The sequence below is a fragment of the Lethenteron reissneri genome, chromosome 54 (genome assembly GCF_015708825.2).
Source record: "Lethenteron reissneri isolate LAM-NWPU_2019-01 chromosome 54, ASM1570882v1, whole genome shotgun sequence".
NCBI classification, from domain to species: Eukaryota; Metazoa; Chordata; class Hyperoartia; order Petromyzontiformes; family Petromyzontidae; genus Lethenteron; species Lethenteron reissneri.
Window position 1 is genome coordinate 11,753,760 of NC_083832.1, and position 25,625 is coordinate 11,779,384.

Genomic DNA, 25,625 nt, shown 5'->3' on the forward strand with positions numbered 1-25,625 from the left:
TATTATTGATAGTTACGTGAGAGGTGGTATTCGTAATAATCCTCAGCACCTGAGGGTTTTGCACGGCAGTGTGAGCTTAGCCACAGAGCCTCCTCGCGGAGCGTCCCCCTCGCGGAGCGTCCCCCTCGCGGAGCGTCCCCCTCGCGAAGCGTCCCCCTCGCGGAGCGTCCCCCTCGCCGGAGCGTTCCCCTCGCGGAGCGTCCCCCTCGCGGAGCGTCCCCCTCGCGGAGCGTCCCCCTCGCGGAGTGTCCCCCTCCCAGAGCTATCCTCACGCGAAGCGTCCACATCGATAAACATTCACACTAAGAGCGCCCCTCTGGCAGAGTGTCCCTCCATGGAAATACGTGGATCTCTGTTACTCTTTGTGTATCTCTCTGTAACTCGTTGTGTATCTCTCTGTAACTCGTTGTGTATCACTATGTAACTTCATGGATCTCTCTGTAACTGTTTGTGTATCTCTGTGTAACTTCATGGATCTCCATGTAAATACGTGTATCCCTATGTAAATACGTGGATCTATATGTAACTCTAACTGCAAGGCACATTAACTGCCAACGACGGTACAGGGCTGTGGTCATCCTTGTAACAGAGCTTCTTAGCTCTATGCGGCCGCCCCAGCTGAGATAATAAAGCCTGAGTCTTGGGGATACCTTTATCTAGCAGCGGATAGACCATGGCTGATGACAATGATGGTGCTGGGGTGACGGGGGGGGGACAGTGCCGCCACCATTGCGGCCCCCACCCACGAAGCTCCTCCCCCCTCCCTCCCCCTTTTCTTCATCCTCATTAAAGCGGAGGGAACCTCACCGTGCCGGCCCTCATCATGTCACTGTTTAACCTGAAACCCTTTAATATTCATACGGGGTAAATATTAATGAGCCGAGCGGGAGGCGCTGCTGGCTGGCATCTGCACTGATTTATCGCTCCCGTCCCTCTCTGCGCCACGCCGCCTCCGCCGCCGAAATACATCTCCCCGCCCGCCGCTCGTTAATTATGCCACGTCCCTGGGTGCTCGCGCTAGGTCGAGCGGTCGGGTGAGGGCAAGGTCATCGAGCCGGAGTCGCGGTTCGAGGTTGTTGGCGTTCGGTGAGGGTCAATGTCGTGGTTCGACAGGGAGCCGAATTAGTGTCACCCGTAGGGGGTGACGGTGTGTTAGCTGTGTAGGGTGTGCGTGTGAGTGGGTAGAGGTGCGTGTGCGTACGTATGTACGTTGAACTTCTTCCGCACCGTACATAGCCGACCGTGGGTGGAGTCCAGGCTTGGGACCTTCCTCTGCCTTGCACCGACCGCCTCTCTGTGTCTACTATAACCATGCTCAGCGACTCTCTTAGAGACCCGTACATAGTTTGATGGGATCATAAATATGGTGTGGGTCGCTGGTAGCCTCGAGTTTGTGGCACGTGACTAGTAGCCACAGCCATGGTGGATGTGGTGTGCTGGGAGCAGATCTATTTTTCGGGATCTTGGGAGTTAGGAATAAACTAAAACTCAACTAGAAACGATTTTTATTTTCTCAGGGAAGCCCCACCGAGCTCTTTTTAAGAAGCAACCTGGCCACAAATGACAGCTCAACGAAGTGGCTTATCATGTGGAAATTTATAGCAGCCAAATACTCTAAATGCGTGACGTTGATTCTAAATGTGGAGGGAAAAACCGGAGGTCCCGGAGAAAAATCCATGCGACCACGGGGAGAGAGACACGCACACTCCAAATATACAGCAGCAGGCGTCAGAATTGGGATCAAACCCACGACCTCCTGTAGACCAGGCGAGGTAGTTAACATCTCCCCACCGAATAAGTGGCATCTGACCAGCAGTAGCCTCGGCCACAGCAAGAGGTCCACTGGATGTGGTGTGCCTGGAGCTCTTGGCCGTGGGCTTTGCATCCATCTCTGGGGCCAGCTCCGCTGTGCAGGTAGCCGTGGGTCCAGACAATGAACAAAAATCCATGGAGCGTATCGATAGCATTTACACACGGGGAGACGCTCCACCGATTTGCTGACGATGCGTGGTCATTACAACAACCGGCGGGAAAGGAATTAGGGAAAGAGAGCCGCTGCGCACAATAGCCTCTTGCTGCCAGGCCGCCACGAGCTCCAAGTCGATAAACCGGAGCAGAACAAAAAGCCCGTGGCCTTGAGAATGTCACGTGGCCCAGCAACGTGGGCTTGGGGCATCGCAGGAGCGTGACGGACGGCGACGGTGGCAAGCCAGCACTGGACAATTATCATTGTCGTTGCCGTTGCTGCACTCGTGGACCCAGGAAAGACTCATCGAGTCCCGTGACTCTGTTCGCCAGAACGACCCTGTGCAAGTTGTCGCGGTAGTAGTTGGGGGGGGGGGGGGGTGCTAATCGATCTGTTTAATTCATCATTCCAATTGTGTGATCTTTCACATTTGGCAAATTTGGACTGGATAATGACGATTGAGTCCAGGTCGAGGGGTCAGGTGTCTGTCCAGGTTAGCGCGGGTTTGGTTTGTGGTTGTTCGCGTTAAGAGCTGTGAGTCTCGGCGTTCTGCCGACTGTGTTTTTGTGTGTTGCTTGACTGCGCGGGGCTTTCACGGTTGTGCTGCACGTGCCGGTCGGTTCCCCGATGAAACTCCGTGGAACAACTGGAAAATGCCTCGGACAGACTGCGTAGTTCGGCCACTCGGGAGCCTCCGCGCGGGTTAAAACGTCGCAGGAAAGAAGTTTCGTCCTCGCTGTGCCGATACGAGCATCCGTCACCGCCGCCGTATTGATGCTAGCCGTCGACACATTTCGAGATATTTGTCAAAACTCGTTATTCTTAAAGCTTGCACTTTTCGCTCATGCGCGAGGCAAGAGAGCTCACACAATGAATGGTTTGATATTCCTGGGCGGTGGAGCGTGGAGCTCAGCAGCAGCTGCCGAGAGAGAGAAAGCGGAGGGAAGGAGGAAGTCTTGAAGAAAAAATAATATAATAATGCGTCCTGAGCCTTTATCGGAAGAAAGCATGTACGATAGTTTTGTCGGAGCTGTAAACGGTGACCGATTTTGCCAGCTTTGGTGTGAGTCCCAGCAGCGGTGGCTGTGACAGTTGTGATGATGGCGGTCGTGACGGTGGTGGGGGTGATGGCTCTGGTGGCGGCAGCGATGGTGATGGTGATATCGGCGGCGGGTGATTGTGGTGGTGGCGTTGGTGGCGGTGGCGGCTGTGGTGGCGGTGATGGTGGCAGCAGTGACGGCAGGAACAGTGGCGACGGCAGCTTGATGACCCGGCAGATGCGCCATCTCCTGCTGCCGTGAGCGTGTAGCAGTAGCTGGCTAGCGATAACGTCCTTGCCTCTCTGACAAGATCTCCCCGCCATGCCAATTGTTTTTCCTGCTGTCCTTACCGTGAGCTTGGGGAGTCCACAGTTGGGCTCCCCAGGGTCTGTGTTTTGTAGTCGAGGTGCAACGAATTGGGCAAGATTATTTATTGTAAAAACTTGGTAAAAAGAAACGATAATGATGATGATGGGAGGAGGGAATTTTTAAGTGGAGCCGTGCGAGGGAAGAAGCATAAAGAGAAGCGGTGTGACCTGCAGTGTGGTGAGTGAGTTGGTGAGTGAATGAGTGAGTGTATGAGAGGGTGAGCGAGTGAAAGGGCGGGTGAGTGTGTGAGAGGGCGAGTGAGTGCGTTGTTGTGGCTGAGAACAGCCCTCCACCCACGTGGAGGATTCGGTGGAGGACTCTGTGGAAGCGACCGAGTCCTCCACGTGGGTGGAGGACTCCACTGGGTCGTCCACGCCGGTGGAGGAATAAACGGATGTGGAATTACAAGAAAAGAAAGGGGAGTTTTTAATTGAATCGTGACCCTGAGACGTGACAATGCGCGGCACCGCTTGGGGGGGGGGGGGCTCCACGCAGCCCTCCCCCTCTCTGGCTCCCCGGTGGGGTTAATAATCTGCCGTAATTGTACAAAGGAGGGACTGTGTTTGCCCCAGATGATATCTTACAATTTTAAGATAATGCCGAGCGGGCTGATCCCTTTTTGTCCGCGACGCCGTTTAATTTCCCTCATGGCCGAGCTTGCGCCGTAAAAGCGCTTTGGGGAAAAAATTAGCGAGAAATTAAAATGAGAAGTGAATTTGGACAACTGTGAGTGAGTGACTGTGTGCGTGCGGGGGGGGGGGGGCTGTGTGTGTGTGATAAGCTACTGGGTTGAGACGTAATTTGTGGCCTGATCGCTTATGAAAAATAACTTCATACCTCAGTGGGCTTTACCTGGTAAGATAAAAAAAATTGTTTTATTTGTATATTTTTTTCATGTGATTTGTTTACCTCATATTGTATTTTTGTATTGTTGTAACATTCTTACCCCGTGCCCCTACAGAACATGCATGAAAAAGAGCTTTATAGCTCATCGGATTCTTCCAATGTAACTAAATATTCAGATTCTGTAATTCCATCTCCTCGATGGTTGCCAGTCACTAACGCTGTGGTGTGCTGTGAGCGGCGTTGCCATTGGGGGGAACGGCTGATACTAACCAGCCGTGGCCCCTCTGGATAGAGTCATCCTGTTGGGTGACTTCAATGCCCAAGTGGGTCATGACGCAGCCACCTGTGCTGGAGTGATTGGAAGGCACGGGCCAGATCAGATCAATAACATCCGCAGGAGGAGGCTGCTAGACTTATGTGCAGCCAAATGGTCTTGTAATCACCAACATGCTGTCCCAACATCATGGATGCATGCCAAGTCCAAGCAAGAACATCTTCTGAATTACATAGTGACGGAACAGCGAATGTGGGCCCATGTCCACAACACCAGGATCAACGATGGAGTTGATTTGCCCACTGACCATCGGATTGTCAGCGCAACTCTGTGGCAGCTGCCTGTCACTCCATATGAAGCTCCGAGTCTTCTCGGCCACAGTTATGCTCTCCCTTCACTATGCCTGCAACACGTGGACCCCTTTAAAGGAATATATGCGCCAATTTTAAACATTCAGGCTGGCCTGCCTAAGATCCGTCCTGGTTTTAACCAGGCTGGTTTGTGTGATGAGCTCATAGGTCCTTGAGAGCTTTGGACATAGTCCCATCGGTGAGCTCCTCTGGCAGGCGACCCTGTATTGACTGGGTCATATAGCCCGCATGCTCAGCCACCGCTTGGACACGGCACGAGCTGGAGAAGAGATGGACTGATGCGGTACGGGAGGATGATGACTTGCCGAAGACTGGTACCAGAGGTGTCGAGATCGGCCTTTATGGAGAACCCGACTGGGCAGTTGGAGGCAGTCGTTCTCCAATAATGGAGGATAGAGGAGCAACGCTCGCAACAATGAGCAGAGTGCCGGGCTGCTAAAATGCAACAAGTTGGCACAACAGAGAGCACTGGTGGTGCCAGTCATGTCAGGCAACACCCATGGGAACTGGGTCTGTCCCGTGACCTCCTGTCAGGAGTGAGCCTTCGACACTTCGCGTGTATTCAAAGTACACCTGGCCTGGCAGAAGTGCTGTGGTGACATCGTCGCCACTCCGTTGTGAATTGCGGCTGTCATTGCTGGAGGGGCGGTGTCGGGGGGTGCTGCGCGTGACCCAGCAACTTCCCTTAGCGGGCACCACTTGAGGATGTCACCCGTAGACCGTGGGGCCAAACCGGGGCCTGGTCCAGCTCAGTAATTAGATTCACAGTCTGTGTGTGGGTGTGGTTAGGGCGAGGGAGGTGTCTATCTGGGTTCACTTGATATGCATCTGGTTTGGGTCATGCGTGTGTCATTGTCTAGGGGTTAGGGTTCGGCTAGTGGGTGGCTATGGTTAGGGTGGTGTGTGTGTGTGTGTCGAGTTAGGGTGGTGTGTGTGTCGAGTTAGGGTGGTGTGTGTGTGTGTGTCTAGTTAGGGTGGTGTGGGTCTCGTTAGAGGTGGTGTGTGTGTGTGTCGAGTTAGGGTGGTGTGTGTGTCTAGTTAGGGTGGTGTGTGTGTCGAGTTAGGGTGGTGTGTGTGTCTAGTTAGGGTGGTGTGTGTGTCTAGTTAGGGTGGTGTGTGTGTGTGTGTGTCTAGTTAGGGTGGTGTGTGTGTCGAGTTAGGGTGGTGTGTGGTTAGCGTTTGGGTGGTGTGGGTCTCGTTAGAGGTGGTGTGTTTGTGTGTGGTTAGGGTTAGAATTAGGCTAGTATGTGGTTGTGGTTATGGTGGTGTGTGTGTCTATGGTTATAATTGTGTATGGTTGTGGTGGTGATAGTTAGGGTGGTGTGTAGTTGGGGTCACCTTCGTGTGTGTTCATGTGGTGGGGGTCACCGTCGTCCGTGTGTTCATGTGGTGGGGGTCACCGTCGTCCGTGTGTTCATGTGGTGGGGGTCACCGTCGTGAGTGTGTTCATGTGGTGGGGTCACCGTCATGTGTGGCGTTCACGTGTTTTGTCTTTGGACTTGCATACGTGTCGGTATGTCTGCGTTCACGTTCACTGGCGGCTGCGGTTGTGTTTCGGCCCTGCAGGCACGCGCGCACGTCCGCTCGTGGTTAATCGTGGTGACCGCCTGCTCGCCGGGGTGGCGGGACAGGCGGACGCGAGGGGGGGGCGTGCCCGCGATAAGGAACCCCCAGCTCGTTTTTGTTAAACGCCTCTCTATTTATTTGCCCGCGCGCTTCCTGTGCGAGACGCTGCCCTTCCTGGCCTCGCTGCCTGTAATCAAAACATCGCATGCGGCGCGATCGTCAATCACGGCGCCGCCCGCCGGCTCGCCCCCCGCCACCAAACAAGCCCCCCACCACCAACCAGGGATCCCCTACCTCCTCCACCCCCTCGCGACCCCCGTCGCATGTGCTCACACGTCTTGACCAGACGACTCGGGGTCAAGAGGTCGTTGTGGAGCTTGAGTGTGATGCGAACTCGCAAGTCATTGTTTCCTCCGCTCGACGAATTGGATAGCGTGACGACAGTTGGGGGGTGAGGTGAGTTTGGAGAACGTCTCTCGGCTGTTCCGCGCCCGCACGTGTGCCGCTGGACGGGTGGTGATGGCCGGTGACATCGCCGGCTTCATCAGCTGCGTCGTGCCCGGCTGGGTGTGGCTTGTCGTGGTTTCCAGCTTTCCAGATGCAGAATATCGACCACAAAACAAGTAGCCGATTTGAATTTTTGAGTCTGCTGTTTGGGTTAACTTGCTACCCGTCCCGTACGGTACTCATCCTGGCTCGTGGTGTGAGTGCGGGTCCCGTGATGCGGGTCCCGTGATGCGAGTTCCGTGGAGCGAGTGTGGTTGGGAGGATACAAACCCCTGTACCCACCAACATTGATCCCCACACTCTCCTCCAACTCCTGGACACCTACACCCACTCATCCTTACAACATCGCCGACACTCAGACACTCACGCCGACACTCACACCGACACTCATCCATACAGTTACCAACTACACCCGGAGACTCACCCTTACACTCACCCCTTGCAAACAAAAACACTTGCCCCCACACTCACCCTCACGCTCACCCTGTGAGCAGTGAGGGCAGGGTGGGGGGGGGGGCTCGAGGGGTCCCCCGTGTGGGAGGCAGCGATGCACATCCCCTTGGCAGTGACTCCCACGGAACTTTGTTTATGTTCGGGGGCTCCTGAGTGGGGTGGAGGCTGTGGGGTGTGGCGGTGAGGGGGGGTTCTGGGATGGTATTAATAGACACAGGGCTTCCTGTCTCTCGCCAGCTCTTGCTGCATGGTAGAGACAGAGGAGGGAGAGCGAGCAGAGAGAGATGGGGGAGGGGAGAGAGGAGGGCGAGAGGGGAGAGAGAGCAGAGAGATGGATATGTGAGAGGAGGGGAGAGCGTAGAGAGAGTGAAGAGTAGTGTGGAGAGAGAGCAGCAGAGAGAGGGGAGAGGAGCAGGGAAAGCGAGCAAAGAGGGGGGTGAGAGAGAGGTGGGAGAGGTAGAAAGGGAGTAATGGGGAGGGGTGGGGAGTGCAAAGAGAGGGATGGAGAGAGTGGAGATCTGCGAGAGGGAGAGGGGATATTGGAGAGAGCTGGGACAGGAGAGAGGAAGGAGGGAGAGCGATGGAGGGGGGAGCCATCGGCAGTCTCACCGGTGCCTCGTCTCGAGCCGCTGAGTGGGATTGTGGGGGGCGGCAGGTGGGGGGGCCTCTCCCGTGATTTATTATTTTACTTAAAGAGGAAGAGAATATGCAATATACACAGGCACAGACGCTCACTAGACCCAGATCCCCCATGTAGCCTCAACGGACTTTTGGAGAAAGTGCTGTTAACGAGCACCTACACACTCTCACACGCACGCTCGCACAAATGCACGCACACCCTTACACACACACACCACGCGCTCATGCATGCACACGCTCACACGTTCTTCGGTGTGAATTTGGCGGCGAGTGTTTGCCGGTGTGTATTTGGCGGTCTGAATATTATCGTTGTGTGCTGACAGTATATGGGTGAATGTGCGCGTGTGTGCGGTGATGGTGGCGCAGCAGTTAGCACAACTGCGCTACAAACTCGGCGAACTGTGTTTGATTCATGCTAACGGCCAACATCAGCGGCGAATATCTGAACCAGTCCTGGGCCTCCCCTGGGTGAACTGAGCCTTAAATGTGTACCCGTGCAGTGTGTAAACAGCGCTGGGGAGACCGAGGCGGCCGGACGTGGTGGTCCCGGCCACCCCACCCCCTCCGTGCCGTGCCGGCCTTCATAGGTGCTACACGCTAACAGCACTCGCCCCCCCCCACAGCCTGTCGAGGCTATGGGGGGGGGGAATCGTTGTCTTTGGTGTATATTTCACGGTGTGTGTGTACGCGCCGCGTGTTTGCCGATGCGTGTGCCTCATGCAGTGCGCCTCTTGAGTGTGCCGAGCCTTCCCTCTGTGCGCCGCCGCTGCCTCCTCCGCCGGCGCTGCCATGGTTTAATGACCCGTTCGTCTCCCCACTGCTCACCGCAGGCGGTGAATCTCCTGGCTAGCGAGCCGTGAAAAAGGTGGACAATGCTGGTTCGGCGGGGGGTGGGGGTGGGGTGGTGGTGACTGCCGGCTTGGAGCGGTCGGGCTGGCTTCTGATGGATGGCTGCCCCCAGGGAATTGGGTGGCGGTGTAGGCGGTAGCGGTGGTGGTGGTCGTAGAAGTGAAGGTGACGGTTGTGGTGGTGGTGATGGTGGCGGTCGGTAGTGATGGTGGCAACGGTGATGGTGGTGTGAGTGAAGACGTTGGCGGTGATGGTGGCAGGCTTTGTTCCAGTTGTATTTGCGGTGTGGTTGTTGCGGCAGTGGTGGTGTTGGTGGTCATGGTGGTACGAGTGATGACGACGGTGGCGGCATTGGTGATTGTGTTTGCGGTGCGCCCATGGCGGTGGTGCCGGCGGCAGTAGCAGTGGCGGCAGCGCTTGGCACGGCGTGTGGGAACGCGGCCGCGGTGCGGGAGCCTTGAGCCCCCGTGTCTCCATTCCAGCAGCAGCAGCAGCTGTGTGCTGCATTTTTTTTTGTTGGCCGTTGGCCGCTCGAGCTTTCGCTAAACGCTGGCTGCGGGCGGAACAAAGCCCTCGGGATTCTGGGGTCTAGGGCGGGGGGGGGGGGCAGTACGGGAGAGGAGCGGAAATGGCAGTTTTCAGAAATATCTCAACTCCCACAGATAATTCTGCCCGTGTTCCCATTTTTTTGCCGTGAATCGTTTGTACGCCAGTTTAATCTCCCCGCCACGCAGTCGGCCGGAACTGGGCCAATCCCCTGCCTTGGGACGCCGCGCGTTTCTCCCGTCCACGTTCCCTCCGTCTCTCTCTGCCGCTCAGGTGGGCATCCCTCGCCTATGTGGCCTCCTCGCCCGACCTCGCCCGACCTCGCCGGTCCTCGCCCCGCCCTGTGAGAGGTCGTGGATAATAGGGGGTGAATTTGGCGATGAAGTCCTCTTATCCCTAAAAAATGTAGCGGATCATGGGAAGCCATTCCCCAATGCAGATATTAGGATGAATAGGGGGGTAAGGATAATAGGAGTTTTCGCTTTCCCGACAGCTCCCGCGGATAATAGGGGTCGCCCATAATCGAGAAGAGTTGCACGCTTGTAACACTGACAAGCCCGACACTCACCTCGCCCGTTGAGGGCTAATGGGCACTGGGGGGAGGGTGTGCATCAATTAGCACCTCCCTTGGCAATTCAATTAATAGAGCAGCTCCAACATTCTTTGTAAATGTCAGGCACGGGGCTGGGGGCTTGCTGAAGGCCGTCTCGACGACATCACAAGTTACGTTCTGACGATTGGAGTCGGGGGAATTAAGGGAATGAACACGAACGCACGGTGAGTCATAACCGTGGCGGAGCCGTAGCGCTTTCGCCCCCACCCCCTTCCCCCCCCCCTGCGTTGCCCCCCGTTTCCGGGGGTTGCGGTTCGAACCCAGGAGCCGCCGTGGTTGTCGCCGTGCAATTTGGCTACGCGCCGTTCGCCTCATTCGCAGCGGATGTTGAAGATTATCCCCCGGATTTTACAAAAGTTTTAAATAAAAAAACACGCCAAAAGACTCAATTGGGATTCCAAACGTGCAGCAGCAGCATCAGCAGCATCAGCATCAATCATCGCCCCCTACCGGCAGCAGCCTGATGCCCCAGGTCACTCTTCTTGCAAATGAGACTCATGTCTTGGTCTCTTGAGGTCTCACCGGGTGGAACAAAACCAACCTGAAACTTGATGTCACACTCGCTGGCGACACGGTCGCCGTAACGAGCGACGCAATGAGGCTGCCGAGCGGCGGTTAGACCATCGCTGATGGCAATGATGGCAGTGATGGTGACGATGCCAATCGCTCTGCCGGGAAAGTCTCAAGACTGTCATGACCGGGCCCTGCTTTGGGATGTTTGGACGATGTGGAAAATTAGCATTTGGCTTCCTGTGGGAGGAGGAGCGGGTTGCGATCACGGGACAGATATCGGCCGTCATCGCTCCTCGTGGCTTGCGCCCCTTCCCCAATGGCGTCAGATCGCGGGAAGCTAAGCGGAATTGGGCCTGGTCAGTGCTTGCACGCTTGACTCGTCGGAGCTTTCCAGGTGCTGTAGGCCTGCTCACCTCTCTCTGCGAGGTGTGGGCCAGGAGGTGGCGGTGCTGAGTGTCTCCCCCTCGTGCTACAGCAGCGGGACGCTGGGTCTTCTCCGGGTTCTCCAGTTTCCTCCTCCCACCGCACGAGGCCAAACTCGCGTTCTCGGAATCGTCTTTTTGTCCACACTGGAGGGGCGGTCGCTCCCGGGGATCTCAGAGGTAGCTCTGCCATGTCTGCTTCTGCGAGCCGTTCTCGAACGCGGGAGGGCGGGTCGCCGCCGCCTTCATCTCATGACGACGCGGCGCTGATTGAGCGATCGGGATAACGGTGGGGGGCTTGGGCCAGAGGGTGGGGGGAAGCGGGGGGGTGGGGGCGTGGTGGGGGGAGGTGGGGTAAGTAAAATAAATAAATAAACAGCTGCCCATGGAGGCGGTGATGCCATCACTCCACCGCCTCCCGCGGGAGGCAGCTCGTGCGGCGTAAATCAGCGCCGCGCGACCGTGCATCAGGGAGCCCCCCCCCCCCGCGCGCTCCCACGCAGCAATCGGAGGCAACGCTCGCCGTCACTCAGCCCTCGGTGCAACGCACGCACACAGACAAAATCCCCCCTGTAACCTGCACACTCCTGCAGCAAGTGCTGTTCGCGAGCGGCGGTGAAGGCCAGCTCAGCGCGCCTACGAGGGGGTTCGTGTGGCCGGAACCGTACCTGGAACCGTGCCCCGGCCGCCTTTGTCTCTCCAGTGCTGATGGTTACACACTGCAGTAGGCACCCATTTAAGGTTGAGTCGACCTAGGAGAGCCCCACGGCCGGGTTCGGAAAACATTCACAGCAGGTGATGCGGCCGGTTTGAACTGGGGTCGCCGGGTTCGTAGAGTGGTGCGCTAACCACTGTGCCTCCGCTCCACACATATGTACACACATACAAGCGTGCACACAAAGCGTGCACACAAATGCACAAGACTGCAAGCCTTCACTCAACACATACAACAAGCACACACACTAACGTAAATATATAGACTGAAACACTCACACAAAGGGCACGTAAGCACAGACTCAGACACACAAGACCACATAAAACACACGTGAAAATTTACATTCGTGAACACATACCATATACAATACCAACCATCACTCAATACAATATCAACCATCACTCAACACACAAACCATAGACAAAGTTCCAACATGTGGCCTTTAACAGACTGTTGGGGCAAGTGCTTTTAGCGAGTAGTTCCTATGAAGGCCACTGCACCAGGTACTTATTTGAGACCTAGGGGAGGCCTTGGACTGGTTCAGATAATCGTCACTGGTGTTGAGTGGGAATTGAACTCTGTTCGCCCGGTTTGTATCGCAGTGCGCTAACCGCTACACCACCACTCCCCACTACACCCGCACAGATAAACTCACGGGCGCACGCACGTACGGACAGACACACGTACATACAGATGTACGTGCGTACGGAACGGGCACGTACGTGCGTGCGGGCCCTAATGGAGTGGACAAGGCGAGGAGAAAAAGGAATGGGTTAATTCCGCGCTGGGCGTTTGTTATCGGGACGGCAGAGTGCCACTGACAGCGGCCTCCAAATTGTCGGGGTTATCGCTGCGTGCGGTACCCCTCCACGCCGGCATGTGGTGGTACCGCAACCACACACGGCCGGCCTGCTGATGATGATGCTGATGCCGCTGCTGCTGATGGTGGTGGTGGCGGCGAAGATCCTGCTGATGCTTCTAATGCCGCTTATGCCGATGCAGATGCTGCTGACGATGACGACGATGTCTATGCTCCTGCTGCTGCTCCTAGAGATGCTGTTGCTAATGCTGCTGCTTGATGACGGTGATGCTTCTGATGATGATGCTAAGTGCGCTGCTATTGTTGCTTCCACTGATGATACTGCTCTTTCCACTGCTGATGCTCTTGCTGATTCCGCTGATGCTACTGATGATGATGCTCCTGCTGAAACTGCTGCCTTCCATTACTGCTGCTGCTGCTGCCGACCCTTGGCGTCATCCACCGGACGCGGTGTGGGTGGCGAGCGTGGTGGTGATGGTCGATGGAAAGTTCAGCGAGAATTCATTTGGGACGACTCGCCGTTTGGCCCCGGTTTCGCGACCCTCGCGTTAAACCAATGTTGACTCGCGCGCCGAGCCGACTGCCCGATGACATCTGGCCTTTGACGCCGATCGTTAATAATTATTAATTAGCGATCTCAACTTGACGAGATCGCCAGGGACACGGAGCGACGGGATCGGCCAAACCACGGGCGGCACGCCGGATGGATCGTCTGAACCGAGGGAACCACCGTGAGAGATGGAGGTGGTTTGGGGATGGAGGTGGCCTTCGTCCAACAGTCTGTTGATCACGGCTCGTTGCGGTGACTGTCGAGATTTGATGCGTATTGTGCACGCTCACGCAACTGCTCGCAGTCGGCTCGTTTGTTTTGACTCTGAACTTGAAACGACGACGACGGTGGTGAACACGCAAGTCACGTCCTTTGAGCCGGCAACTCCCTGGCGGTAGCCGATTAACAGAGATTTCACCGCAGGGGCTGGCGTGAGTGGGACTGGGGTGGCGTGGCTGGAGTGGTGTGGGACAAGGGGAGCGTGGTGGAGCTAGAGTGGTGGGGCTAGGTGGAGCTGGAGTGTGGTGGGGGTGGTGTGGTAGGGTGAATGAGGGGGGCTGTGTGGTGGGATGGAGTTGGGGGTGGGGGGCTGGCGTGGGGGTGCGGTGTGGTACAGGCGCCCGATGGCCGCGGCCGTCATGCGGTGGGATTCCTCGTTTGTGTTCCTGCTTTCCGCCGAAGCTAGAAGCAGTGATGGACGGAGATGGAGTGGGGGGGGCGCTCCCCCCACCCACCCCAACAACCAAACCCCAAAGCCTCAAACACCCCCCCACCCCAGACCCCACAACGATTCTGAGAGGCTGTCTCGATCCCAGCCACGCGATTGACTGTGGTGGTTCAAGAGTTGAACAGCGAAGCCGGGAGCATTAGCGCAGGCACAATGATTATGATGATGATACGAATCTTTATTTAGAGAGTGTCTTCCATGCCAAGAGATTCAAGGACACTAGATAAGTTCAGATAAAACAAACACACTCACAGAGAAAATCTGTAAACACACTCATTAAATTATAAGAAGAAGCGGGTTGGGGAATGAATAGAATGATAAAATAATCGTAAGATGCTCAAATACATTTCTGGAGAATTAGGCCCCAAGCCTCGATGCAAAGAGTACTGTAGCCATCACGAGTGCTCTCCGGAGCGGCGAGTACTCACTGCGTACTCACAGAGCCGGTGAGGGCCGTGTGAGCTTCTGCGCGGGCTGGGCCGCGAGTCTCCGTGCGTGGCGGGAGCCTCCTCCCCTCCGAGCCGCGCGTTGACCCCGAGGTTCTGTAATCTGCCACGGCGGGGATTCAATATTAGCGCCTCGTTATCAGACCGTGCCCCGCGCCCCGCGCCGACACGCCGTGTGTACGCGCTGGCGCCGGGCTGCGTGCGTGCGGCGCCGCGGTTGTCTCGTGCGGTGTGCTGGGGCCGGCCGGAGTGGTGAGGCCGAGTAGCGTGGAGGGTAGCCGGCTGAAGAGTGCGTTGGGTGGGGAGCGGGACCCTGACGGCGTGATGGGGAGGGATCCGGAGAGTACGGTGGGGTTTCGTAGAGCGTGGTGGGGCAGACAGCGTGGTGGGGATGGGGAGAGCGTGGTGGGGTAGGCAGCGTGGTGGGGATGGGGAGAGTGGTGGGGCAGAACAGCGTGGTGGGGATGGGGAGAGTGTGGTGGGGCAGGACAGTGTGGTGGGGATGGGGAGAGCGTGGTGGGGTAGGCAGCGTGGTGGGGATGGGGAGAGCGTGGTGGGGTAGTACAGCGTGGTGGGGCTGGGGAGAGAGTGGTGGGGTAGTACAGCGTGGTGGGGCTGGGAGAGTGGTGGGGCAGGACAGCGTGGTGGGGCTGGGAGAGTGGTGGGGTAGTACAGCGTGGTGGGGCTGGGGAGAGAGTGGTGGGGTAGTACAGCGTGGTGGGGCTGGGGAAAGAGTGGTGGGGCAGGCCAGCGTGGTGGGGATGGGGAGAGAGTGGTGGGGCAGGACAGCGTGGTGGGGATGGGGAGAGAGTGGTGGGGCAGGACAGCGTGGTGGGGATGGGGAGAGAGTGGTGGGGCAGGACAGCGTGGTGGGGATGGGGAGAGAGTGGTGGGGCAGGACAGCGTGGTGTGGCTGGGGAGAGAGTGGTGGGGCAGGACAGCGTGGTGGGGCTGGGAGAGAGTGGGGGCAGACCGTGGTGGGAGGGGAGAGTTGGGTACGGACAGCGTGGTGGGGTTGGGGAGAGAGTGGTGGGGTAGTACAGCGTGGTGGGGATGGGGAGAGAGTGGTGGGGTAGGCCAGCGTGGTGGGGATGGGGAGAGAGTGGTGGGGTAGTACAGCGTGGTGGGGATGGGGAGAGAGTGGTGGGGTAGGCCAGCGTGGTGGGGATGGGGAGAGAGTGGTGGGGTAGGACAGCGTGGTGGGGATGGGGAGAGAGTGGTGGGGTAGGCCAGCGTGGTGGGGATGGGGAGAGAGTGGTGGGGCAGGCCAGCGTGGTGGGGATGGGGAGAGAGTGGTGGGGCAGGCCAGCGTGGTGGGGCTGGGGAGAGTGTGGTGGGGTAGGACAGCGTGGTGGGGTTGGTATTCCGAGGTGTGGTTGGGGAGCGTGGTGGAGCGAGTGGTTGTGTTTAGCCAGGTGTGCTCGTGTGGTCGATGTGCTCTGGCGTGGCGGTTTGCCGGTGGTGCCACTGGCCCCATGCCAGGCGGGCGTGGAGTTTGGTTCTGGGAGGTTGACTTTGTTGAAAGGTTTTGTTGTTGATTTTCGGTTCCAGATTAAATTCCGGGTTTGCTGTTGGTGCCGTGCAGAACGCTCACGGCAAGCAGTGGCACTTTACTGCCACGTTCACACTCTTTATGAATACAAATTGCCTTGACTTTTGGGAAACGTTGCGTTTCATTTATTTACAGAAACACGGGTGGACAGTTTCCAACGTGAGCCTATGGGTCTCTATTTGAGTGTATGGGTCTCTATGCAAGTCTATCGGTCTCGGTGGAAGTGAGTGGTAACCGGGCTGAGACTCATCAGCTTGTTGCGCTTGAGAACCCCGGTTTAATCACAGGTTTAATCACAGGTTTAATTGCCCAGACCTGGAGTCAAACCCAGAGTCTCCGTGGTGCCGGCTCGGCTTCACTGACCCGGCCCGCGCCTCCCATCACGGGTATCGCAGTGCCTTCTCGCTGCACGCCCCTTGGTTCTGGGTGGACGCTTGTCCTGATTTTTTAAAGGAATCGTCCTCTCGTTCAAAGTAGCCGCTGTCCTGGCCCAACCGCTTCAAATTAAAAGCCCTGATTGCGGAATGGTTTGGCCGCTCCGGACGCCGCATTCGCGCGCCGTGAGCCCGTCTCCCCCGTGCCGCGAGATGTTCCTCTCTATCCCATTTGGTTTTCTATCTCGGAGAGGGCAACATGGGCCGTTCCGCTTACACACGTGGGGTGGGGGGGGGGTGCGGGGATGTTTTGTTGTCCTGGTCACAGATGTCACCCCCAGCCGCCAACAGGGCCCCCTAATCCCCTGTCCACCACCGCCCCTCCCTGCTCCTCGCCTTGTTCAACTTGTCATGCTTGCTGTGTCTCCCACTCTCCCATCCTCCCCGCCTCTTTCTCTCTCCCTCACATCCACATGAATTCCTCCCTCCCCCTAACATCTGCAAACCCTCTGTGTCTTAACAGGTGAATTTGGGCCTTTTAATTGGGCCGGAAGTTACCCAGAATGCAACTCATCGCGCCAGTCGCCCATAGACATCTCGACGGTGGCGGCCACACCCAGCGCAGTGCATTCTGGGATGGTACTGGAGGGATGGAAGAGGAGAACACCGCGGCAGCTGCTCCTGAGGAATTCTGGGAAGAGCGGTGAGGCTCAGAGGCATCTCACGGGGAGAGGGAGGAATGAGTGAGAGTCTGTTTTGGGTTGGTGGGGGGAGCGGTAGTGGAGAGATTAGCGCGCTGCACTTCAAACCCAGTGACCCAAGTTCGATTCCCGCTCACGGCCAACACCGGTGACGACTTATCTGAACCAGCCGTGGGCCCTCCCCTAGGTTGACTCAGCCTGAAATAAGTATCTGGTGTGGTGTGTAAACAACGCCGCTGGGGAGACAAAGGCGGTTGGGCGTGGTGTTGGCCACCCACCCCCTCGTGTGTCGTGCCGGCCGTAATTGATGTTTACTAACCGCACTTGCCCCTACAGTCTGTTAAAGGCTATATGAGAGATTGTGTGTGAGTGTGTGAGAGTTTGTGTGAGCACGCGCGAATGACGTGTGACCGCGAGCGCGTGCACACATCGTTCGCATGGGGCGAGTACCAGACGTCCGCCCGTACCGCGAGAGAGAGAGAGAGCTCCCTAACGGTCTACTTGGTAATGCTCTCTGTCTCACCTCGTCCCCACCTACAAACCGAGACACGGCGACATGGGACGGTGGGGCATACGGTCTGACCCCCGTGTGACCCCTGGCGACCTGTTCCCGGTGCTCGTTGTTGTCATCATTATGATGGTGGTCCGGGGTCCTGATGATTTTGTAACGGGCCGTGCAGCGGTGTTGCAAATCTCGTGTGCCTTCTTTTGTGACCCCGTGCGACCCCTTTGCGACCCCCATGGCAGTGGAGGTGGCGCTGGCGGGGGACTACTTTGTGAGCAGCGGGGCGCTGCCCGGGCGGTTCCGCGCTGCCCAGCTCTCCTTCCACTGGGGGCGCTGCAACGACACGCAAGGCTCGGAGCACCGGCTCGATGGACAGGCCTACCCGCTCGAGGTGGGGGCCGGGCGAGCGGCGGGGGCGAGCAGTGGCTACAGGTTGTGGGGTTAGCAGTGGGGACTGGTGGAATTCTGGTTAGTGGCCGTGGGTCTAGTGGCCGTGGGTCTAGTGGCCGTGGGACTAGTGGCGGTGGGACGTAGACCAGCAGCAGGGCTGGCGTGCCGCCAAGGACAGGTAACAAGGAGAGGTCACAGCAGTAACGTGCCTCCCCCCTCCTCGTTTCCTCACCTCCATTTTTCATGAGCTCTGCCGAGCGGGCGGCCGGCTCGGCTCTGAGAGAGAGAGATCGATTCCTCACGAACCCTCTGCTCGCTCGCTCTCACACACACATCCACACATCCGCTCACACCCGCGCTCACACCCCACTCGCTCTTATTCACCCGCTCACTCTCACACACACCCACACACACCTGCTCACTCACACACCCGCTCACATACACACACCCGCTCACACACATACTCACAATGTCCCCCACACACGCGCTCACGTTCTGTGCTCTCACGCACTCCCGCTTGCTTACAGTCCCGCCCGCCCGTCTGCCTCCAGCTCCTTTAATATTTCATATTGTTCACCGTCGCCGCCTCCCGCTCCTCCCGCTTATAAACCCTCGTTAACCGCTCGTAACCACGGTGCCGGGCCAGGGGTGACAGCCCTGCCACGGTTATGTCCCCCGTTCTTCTTGTGGCCTCCGAGTGAATGGTTGCTTGCTGGCGTGAGTAGTGCATTGCGGTTGTGGTGAGTGTGGTGTGTGGGGATGGTGAAGTTGGTCTGTGGGGAGTGTGGGTGGTGGTTTATGTGGCATCTGTTGGTGTGTGGTTGGTATATGTGGTGTGTCGTGTGGTGAGCGAGGAAAGTGTGTGGTATTTGTGTGGTGTACGTGTGGTTTACATGTGGGGAGTGGTGTATTTGTGGTGTGTGGTGTGGTGAGTGAGTGAGGAGAGTGTGTGGTGAGTGAGGAGAGTGTGTGGTGAGTGAGGAGAGTGTGTGCTGAGTGAGGAGAGTGTGTGGTGAGTGAGGAGAGTGTGTGGTGAGTGAGGAGAGTGTGTGGTGAGTGAGGAGAGTGTGTGGTGAGTGAGGAGAGTGTGTGGTGAGTGAGGAGAGTGTGTGGTGAGTGAGGAGAGTGTGTGGTGAGTGAGGAGAGTGTGTGGTGAGTGAGGAGAGTGTGTGGTGAGTGAGGAGAGTGTGTGGTGAGTGAGTGAGGAGAGTGTGTGGTGAGTGAGTGAGGAGAGTGTGTGGTGAGTGAGTGAGGAGAGTGTGTGGTGAGTGAGTGAGGAGAGTGTGTGGTGAGTGAGTGAGGAGAGTGTGTGGTGAGTGAGTGAGGAGAGTGTGTGGTGAGTGAGTGAGGAGAGTGTGTGGTGAGTGAGTGAGGAGAGTGTGTGGTGAGTGAGGAGAGTGTGTGGTGAGGGGCATGTGGAGGGGACCTGGGGTGTGGCTGTGTATGAAACCATGGCTGCGGATTTTCGTTTCCTCGCATTGTGAATTCATTGGATGGGATCCGCACGAGGGGGGTGTGGGAGGTCGGGCAGCAGCCGGTGGTGCCCAGCGGGGTCCTCAGGGCCCCCCCCCCCCCCCCCCTGTGCTGCGAGTGACGATTCATCGCTTCATCAGTTTGACGTGTGCATTCACATACTCTGGCCTCTTCTTCCACTTATGATGCGGGCAGGGGGGCGGGCTACCTGGGTAGTGGGTGGAGCTACTTGGGTAGTGGGTGGAGCTACTTGGGTAGTGGGTGGAGCTACCTGGGTAGTGGGTGGAGCTACTTGGGTAGTGGGTGGAGCTACTTGGGTAGTGGGTGGAGCTACCTGGGTAGTGGGTGGAGCTACTAGAGTCGTGGGCGAGGCCTAGATCACAAATACAGGGATTCCTCTACTTATGAATATTCGACGTACGAACTTTCAGAGATACGAACAAACCTGTCCCAATGTCCAGTTGCCTGTTCGGACCAAGAGTCGTAAGTGCAACCGCCGCGCAATCGATGGCAGTGGTGGCATCTACATCTGCAGAACATGAAGAATCAGTGGCATCTACAGGCGACAATACAACTTTTAAAGCGATTCCCGTGTTTAGTGTACACGCCGTACAACATGTTTGGAATCGACAGAGTTGTGAACAGACCTCTGGAACCAAACTCGATTGTAAGTACAGGAGTCCCTGTAGTGATGAGGCCACTCTCTGTGTGGGCAGCGCTTGTGACTGGGCACGGCTGTGTGAAAGTGGGATGGGCCAACCGAGGGAGGGAGGGAGGGGGAGGGGGGTCTGCCTGCTCGCCACTCGTCCAGGTTGAGCCTCCCAGACGTGACGCAGCTTCACTCGCTGCCGCTGCCGTGTGTCTCCTACAGATGCAGGTGCTGCTGTACCGGCCCAACACCTCCCAGAGCCTGGAGCAGGCCATCGCCAGTGGGGACAGCATGGCCGCAATCGCCATCCTCTTTCAGGTGGGGCGGGCAACAGGGTAAAGGGGAAATGAGGTAGTCAGGTGATTGGATGTCTGGGTGAAATCTGACTAGCATGGTTGACTATGTATGGTGTGGAAGAAATTCAACATATATACATATTTAGTGTTCTTCACAGAGGCACACACTTGACTTGGAGGCAATACGTGTATTATAACACCCCAACAGGGTAACTGCATAAACGTACACTTGGTTAACTAGACCACAACAGGGTAACTAGACCACAACAGGGTAACTATATAACCGGGTCCGTCAGTAACATTCTGACTGACCCACGATGCCGAGCGAAGACCAAAGATCGAAGAGACGTGGCGCCGAGGGTGCATTCCAGAGGACAGCCCCGATGGGGGCTCGGGGCTCGGCTTTTATCGGCCGTAGCGTGGCCAGCCCACGCCCCCTTCCAGATCCTTCCCGAAGGCTCTGGCCCCTACCTCACGTGCCCCTTTCTCCTCCTTTGGGCCCCCCTTGCCACCTCGTCCGGTCACGTGCCCTCTCGGGGTCACCCAGACTGCCACATCCTCAACCGACCTCTCTCGCTGTCACCAGGACTAGGGCCCCCTTCCATGGCATGCCAACTCTGGTGCCCGAGAGAGGCCCAAGACGCACAGCTCCACTCCTGTGACGGTAGCTGGCGGTAACCGCCATAGTGACCCCATTTATGTCACTGCACATACATAACCAGTGAGTGAGCTAACTGGTTGACCAATTGACAGATAACCGGATAAGGGGTAACAGGGTAATGTGGTGATCGGCTAGTGGGGTAACTTGGTAACAAGGTAACACATAACTGGGTAGTGGGGCTACTGGTGAATCGGGTAACGGGTTAATGGGGTTCCTGGTGAATGGGGTAACGGGTTGATGAGAACTCGGGTAACAGAGCAACAAGGTAAATCGATGACTGAGCAACTGGGTAATGGAGGTGCATTGCTAAAGGGGTACCTGGGTAATGGGGTAACCTGGTAATCGGGTAACCGGATAATGGGGTACCTTGGTAAAGGGGTACCCAGATAATGGGATAACTGGATTGGCCATTCACTCTACCCCTCGCAGTCTGTCTCAGTTGCGCCGCCCGCCCCGGTCGCTTCGTCCCATCCTGGTGCACCGCACGTCCCGGTTGTACCGCCCCGTCCGCCTGTGTGGCCACCGGCTCTCCTGCTCCCATCCACGCGTGGCGCTAATGGGCTATCGATTCGGCTCTCATTTGTTTGTGTGTGTGCATGCGCAGTGCTTATGTCTTTATGTGCCACCTGTGAGTTATGGCGAGAGGGAGACCGCCGCAGTGGGTGTCTGGGTCAATAGCAATCATAACCACAACCACAACAACAACAACTATTACAGGCATTATTTATCCAGGAGAGCCTCGCCGCGTGTCATTGCCATGGCCACATCCAATAATGGGGTCCGGGGTCCCAGGCCCCAGGCCGTAGTCGGGGTCAGGGCCTGCTTCTGTGGGATCCCTGTGGAAGCGTTTTGCACGGACGGAGCGATACCAGTCCACGCGGCATGGCGTTCGCCACCGCACACCAATTCCCCTTGACCTTGTCATTGTGACGGGTGTTGTTTTGCGTTCTCGCGTTTGTCCGTCATCCCAGTTGCGAATGGAGTGCCTCTGCCAACACAAGTTAGCCCTCCGCGGGCTGACCGTCATAGCCATTGCGCTTCACCACGTTCAGAACCCGCACGCGCGCTGCCAATCCCACAGTGATTAGCGAGAGTTGCTGTCAATTAACTTGGGAAACGTGCGCGGCGCTGATTTAATATCCAATCGCGACTTGTTTAAAACTAAAATTATTGCGCTTGCCGTTTCATAAATATTTAATCAGGAGATCAAATATTTACTGGAATGAAACGGATGGCGATAACAGCTGTTACATAACGGTGTTATGCAAAACGAGCGACGCGTCGATAGTGGATTGTATATCTGTACAACGTGACCCAGATGGACTGGGACCATCTCATGCACTGTGTCATGCAGCACCACCACATTGCAGGCCACAACAACACACCCGCTCACTCACTCGCCCACTCACACACTCGCTCATTCACTCGCCCCTCCACCACTCACTCGCCCACCCACTTTCTCACCCAGTCACCACACGACAGGTCTCAACGCCTCTCTTTCCATCGTGCCGGTCTGTTTGGGAACCCCCTCCGATCATCGTCTCTTTCCCTCCCACGCTCTCAGAACAGCGACCTCCAACCTCGCTCACTCCAACAATCAAGAGACGGCGTCAACACCCTTCATCTATTGCAACGTTCACAGTGCCGGTTATTGCTGCCCGCTTGCCATTTTTGGCCTTCGGGGCCTGTGCTCAGCCACAGTGGGGGATACGACGTCGTTGCGGCGACCCTCCGGGGCTGAGCGTGTGTGTCTGTCGGCGACCCTACGGGGCTGGGCGTGTGTGTGTCTCTCATCCGGACGCGGAGGTCCATGACCTCGAGAGTCTGTGGTGATGGCGGTGGCGGCAGTGCCAGACTCGGCCCCGCGGGGAGGTCTGCGAAGAGGAGAGGGGAAATTGTCAAAGACGGCCCCCCGGTGTAATTCCATGCCACTGCTGGTGGAGAGAAGAGGAATGTCGTTGGGGAGAGAGAGAGGGGGGGCAGGGGAGAGACGGGACCCTTTTCGACACACGGCGAGAGAGAAGCGCCGGTGTGGGAGAGACGTGGGAGTCTGGGAGATGGACAGCGAGCGAATGTGTCTGCGCGTGCCGTGCGCGTGTCATAACTCAGCCTGAGTGAGCGGACTTGTCACGGGTGTCACCCGCGCGTTGTTCCTCATCGCCGGCCGGCGCTGTCAGCTGTCGCCCCGGGTCGCGCCGTGCCAACTCCTGCATCTCAAACCGAATTCTCGTCCGGGCATTCCGTGTGTCACGCGTGCCACGTGTGTGTGTCACGGTTAGCACTCTGCGATGTGAACCCAACGATCAGAGTTCATTTCCCGCTCAAGGTCAACACCAGTCACGAATATCTGAATCGGTCCTTGGGCCTCCCTTAGGTAGACTCAGCCTCAAATGAGTACCTGGTGCGATGTGTAAACATCGCCACTGGGGATACAAAGGCGGCCTGGCGTGGTTCTGGCTACCCCACCCTCTCGTATGCTGCGTCAGCCTTTATAGGTGCTAGCTTACAGCGCTTGCTCACAAATAGCATTTGCCCCCTTAGCCTGTGTAGGATATCGAGGCAATCTTTGACCGCGTGTGTGCGTGCGCATGTGTGCACTTGAATACGGTTTCCTTTACCCTATATTGCATACTGCGCGCTTGACCTTTGACCCGCGTGGGTGTTGCTGGTGCAGGTGCGTGATGAGGATAACCCCGCGCTGGACCCCATCACCAATGGGCTGGCGCACGTGGCTCATTACGGTGCGTATCCCTCCGCCGGCATCTCTTGCGTGGCGAGCGACGGGAACTTCTTCCTCCAGTCCCCGGGAGTTATTATCTACGTTTGTCCGTCCGTCCGCTTGTTATCCGTCTATCTGTCCGTTCATTCCCCACCGTCCGTTCGTTGCTCTGTCCTTAATTGTATCTGTCCAAATTCGTAAATCTTGTCAGTTCATCCGTACATTCGGAAATTACGTGTCTGTCTGTTCATCTGTAAAATTCTATCCCTCGCTCCGTCCGTCGACGATATGAGCATCGAAATCATGCGAGTGTGCGGGGATCAACGTTTTTTTTTATTCATAGTTGACCTCCTCGGACGACTGTTGGCCACCGTTAACCACAGCGTCAAACTTACATTTTGTTGATTCCCGAATGGAGCCCCCACCCTCGTTTATCAAATCACAACGGAGACGGAACTTTATCCTGAATAATATCGTTCGCGAAAGCCCACGCGTTAAAAAATAATTACCGGTCTTATGCGCACAAGTGCAGATTCCGTCCGCTCGGTAGTGAAACGCTGCGCTGACTTCCGGCGGGGGGAGCAGCAGCCTGGTGTGCTCGTCAGAGCCGGGATAGTTAATCTTGTGTCGTTTTTAGCGCAATCGATCATCACTTGTAAATGAAGGAAACGAGTTTAAAGATCGATGGTGGGTTTAGCGCACGGGTGTCGGGTCTCTCTTGCCGGACTGCCTTTTGTTGTTGTAACTTTCTGACCTGCCCCAACCAGACATCTGTGAAGTCGAGCTTCATAGCGGGGGTGCGCACTAGTGCTGCCCCCCCTCCCATAGTGCTGCCTCCCGTGTGCTGCCCCCCCGCGTGCTGCCCCCACCATCATAGTGCTGCCCTCCCCCCCCACCCGTGCTCGTCGTGGTTACCGCCATCGCGTGGAGCCCCTCGCCGCTCCTGCCCTTCTCTTGCGTCCCTTGTTAATCGTCACGGCAACGTGGGAAAGAGGAGGATCCGTCCCAGCTGCTTCATCCATTTGCTGCCTCCTCCTGTGCCCCTACTTTGGCAGAATTATCACTTTACCCTTCACACAACGGCCCACACCGCACCCTCACCCACAACACACTGCTGGTGATCCACACCGCACCATAGACCCACACCGAACCCCACCATCGACCCACGCCACACCCCACTACGCACCATAGACCCACACCGAACCCCACCATCGACCCACGCCACACCCCACTACGCACCATAGGCCCACACCACACTCCACCATAGACCCACAACCACACCATAGACCCACAACCGCACCCCCACACCACACCACAGACCCACACCGCACCATAGACCCACACTCCACACGGCAGTAAACAGGGCGGTTAACAGGTTAATGGGTTATCAGGTTATTGGGTTAACGGGTTAACAGGTTAACGGATTAACCGCCGCTGCCACGGTTTGTGGCACGCGTCCCATAACCATGCTGCTGCTGCGCGCGTGCGTCACTAACGCGCCGCATACGCAGGACCACGGGTCACTCGCTGGCGTGCGACGAGCTCCACTCACACTCTCACACTCGTGGAGAATCGCTTAATTAGCGTCATGCAGGGTGCGGTTGGGGGGGTGGCGGTGAGGGGGGTGGGGGGGCCACGGGGAGGGGGGGGGGACCGAGCATTGGGGAGAGCGTGGGGACACAGAGGACAGACAAGAAGGGAGCAGAGCAGATGGGAGGGAGCCTTGAGCGCAGTAGTGAGTGTACAGGCAGTGGTGAGTGTACAGGCAGTGGTGAGTGTACAGGCAGTAGTGAGTGTACAGGCAGTAGTGAGTGTACAGGCAGTAGTGAGTGTACAGGCAGTGGTGAGTGTACAGGCAGTAGTGAGTGTACAGGCGGTGGTGAGTGTACAGGCGGTAGTGAGTGTACAGGTAGTAGTGAGTGTACAGGCGGTGCAACTGCACTGGGGCCCGTGAACCGGAGGGTCCCGGGCTGTGGGATACAGAGAGGGGGGAGGGGAAACTGTAAATGGGGGGGGGGCCCATGGGACTCCACTGCTGGGAGAGAGAGAAGACGTCGGGGAGCTTTGGGAGGA

At 57.1% G+C, this 25,625-nt stretch overlaps 1 protein-coding gene across 2 annotated transcripts in view; it reads left to right on the plus strand.

Annotated features, from left to right (window-relative positions):
- PTPRG (protein tyrosine phosphatase receptor type G) overlaps window positions 1-25,625 on the plus strand; it is a 72,199-nt gene that overhangs the window by 16,031 nt on the left and 30,543 nt on the right. For both annotated transcript variants that reach the window (XM_061574062.1, XM_061574063.1), the window contains exons 3-6: window positions 16,682-16,861; window positions 17,607-17,755; window positions 20,099-20,194; window positions 23,508-23,574. In XM_061574062.1, the coding sequence (XP_061430046.1) occupies window positions 16,682-16,861; window positions 17,607-17,755; window positions 20,099-20,194; window positions 23,508-23,574 (492 nt within the window). The remainder of the gene's footprint in view (window positions 1-16,681; window positions 16,862-17,606; window positions 17,756-20,098; window positions 20,195-23,507; window positions 23,575-25,625) is intronic.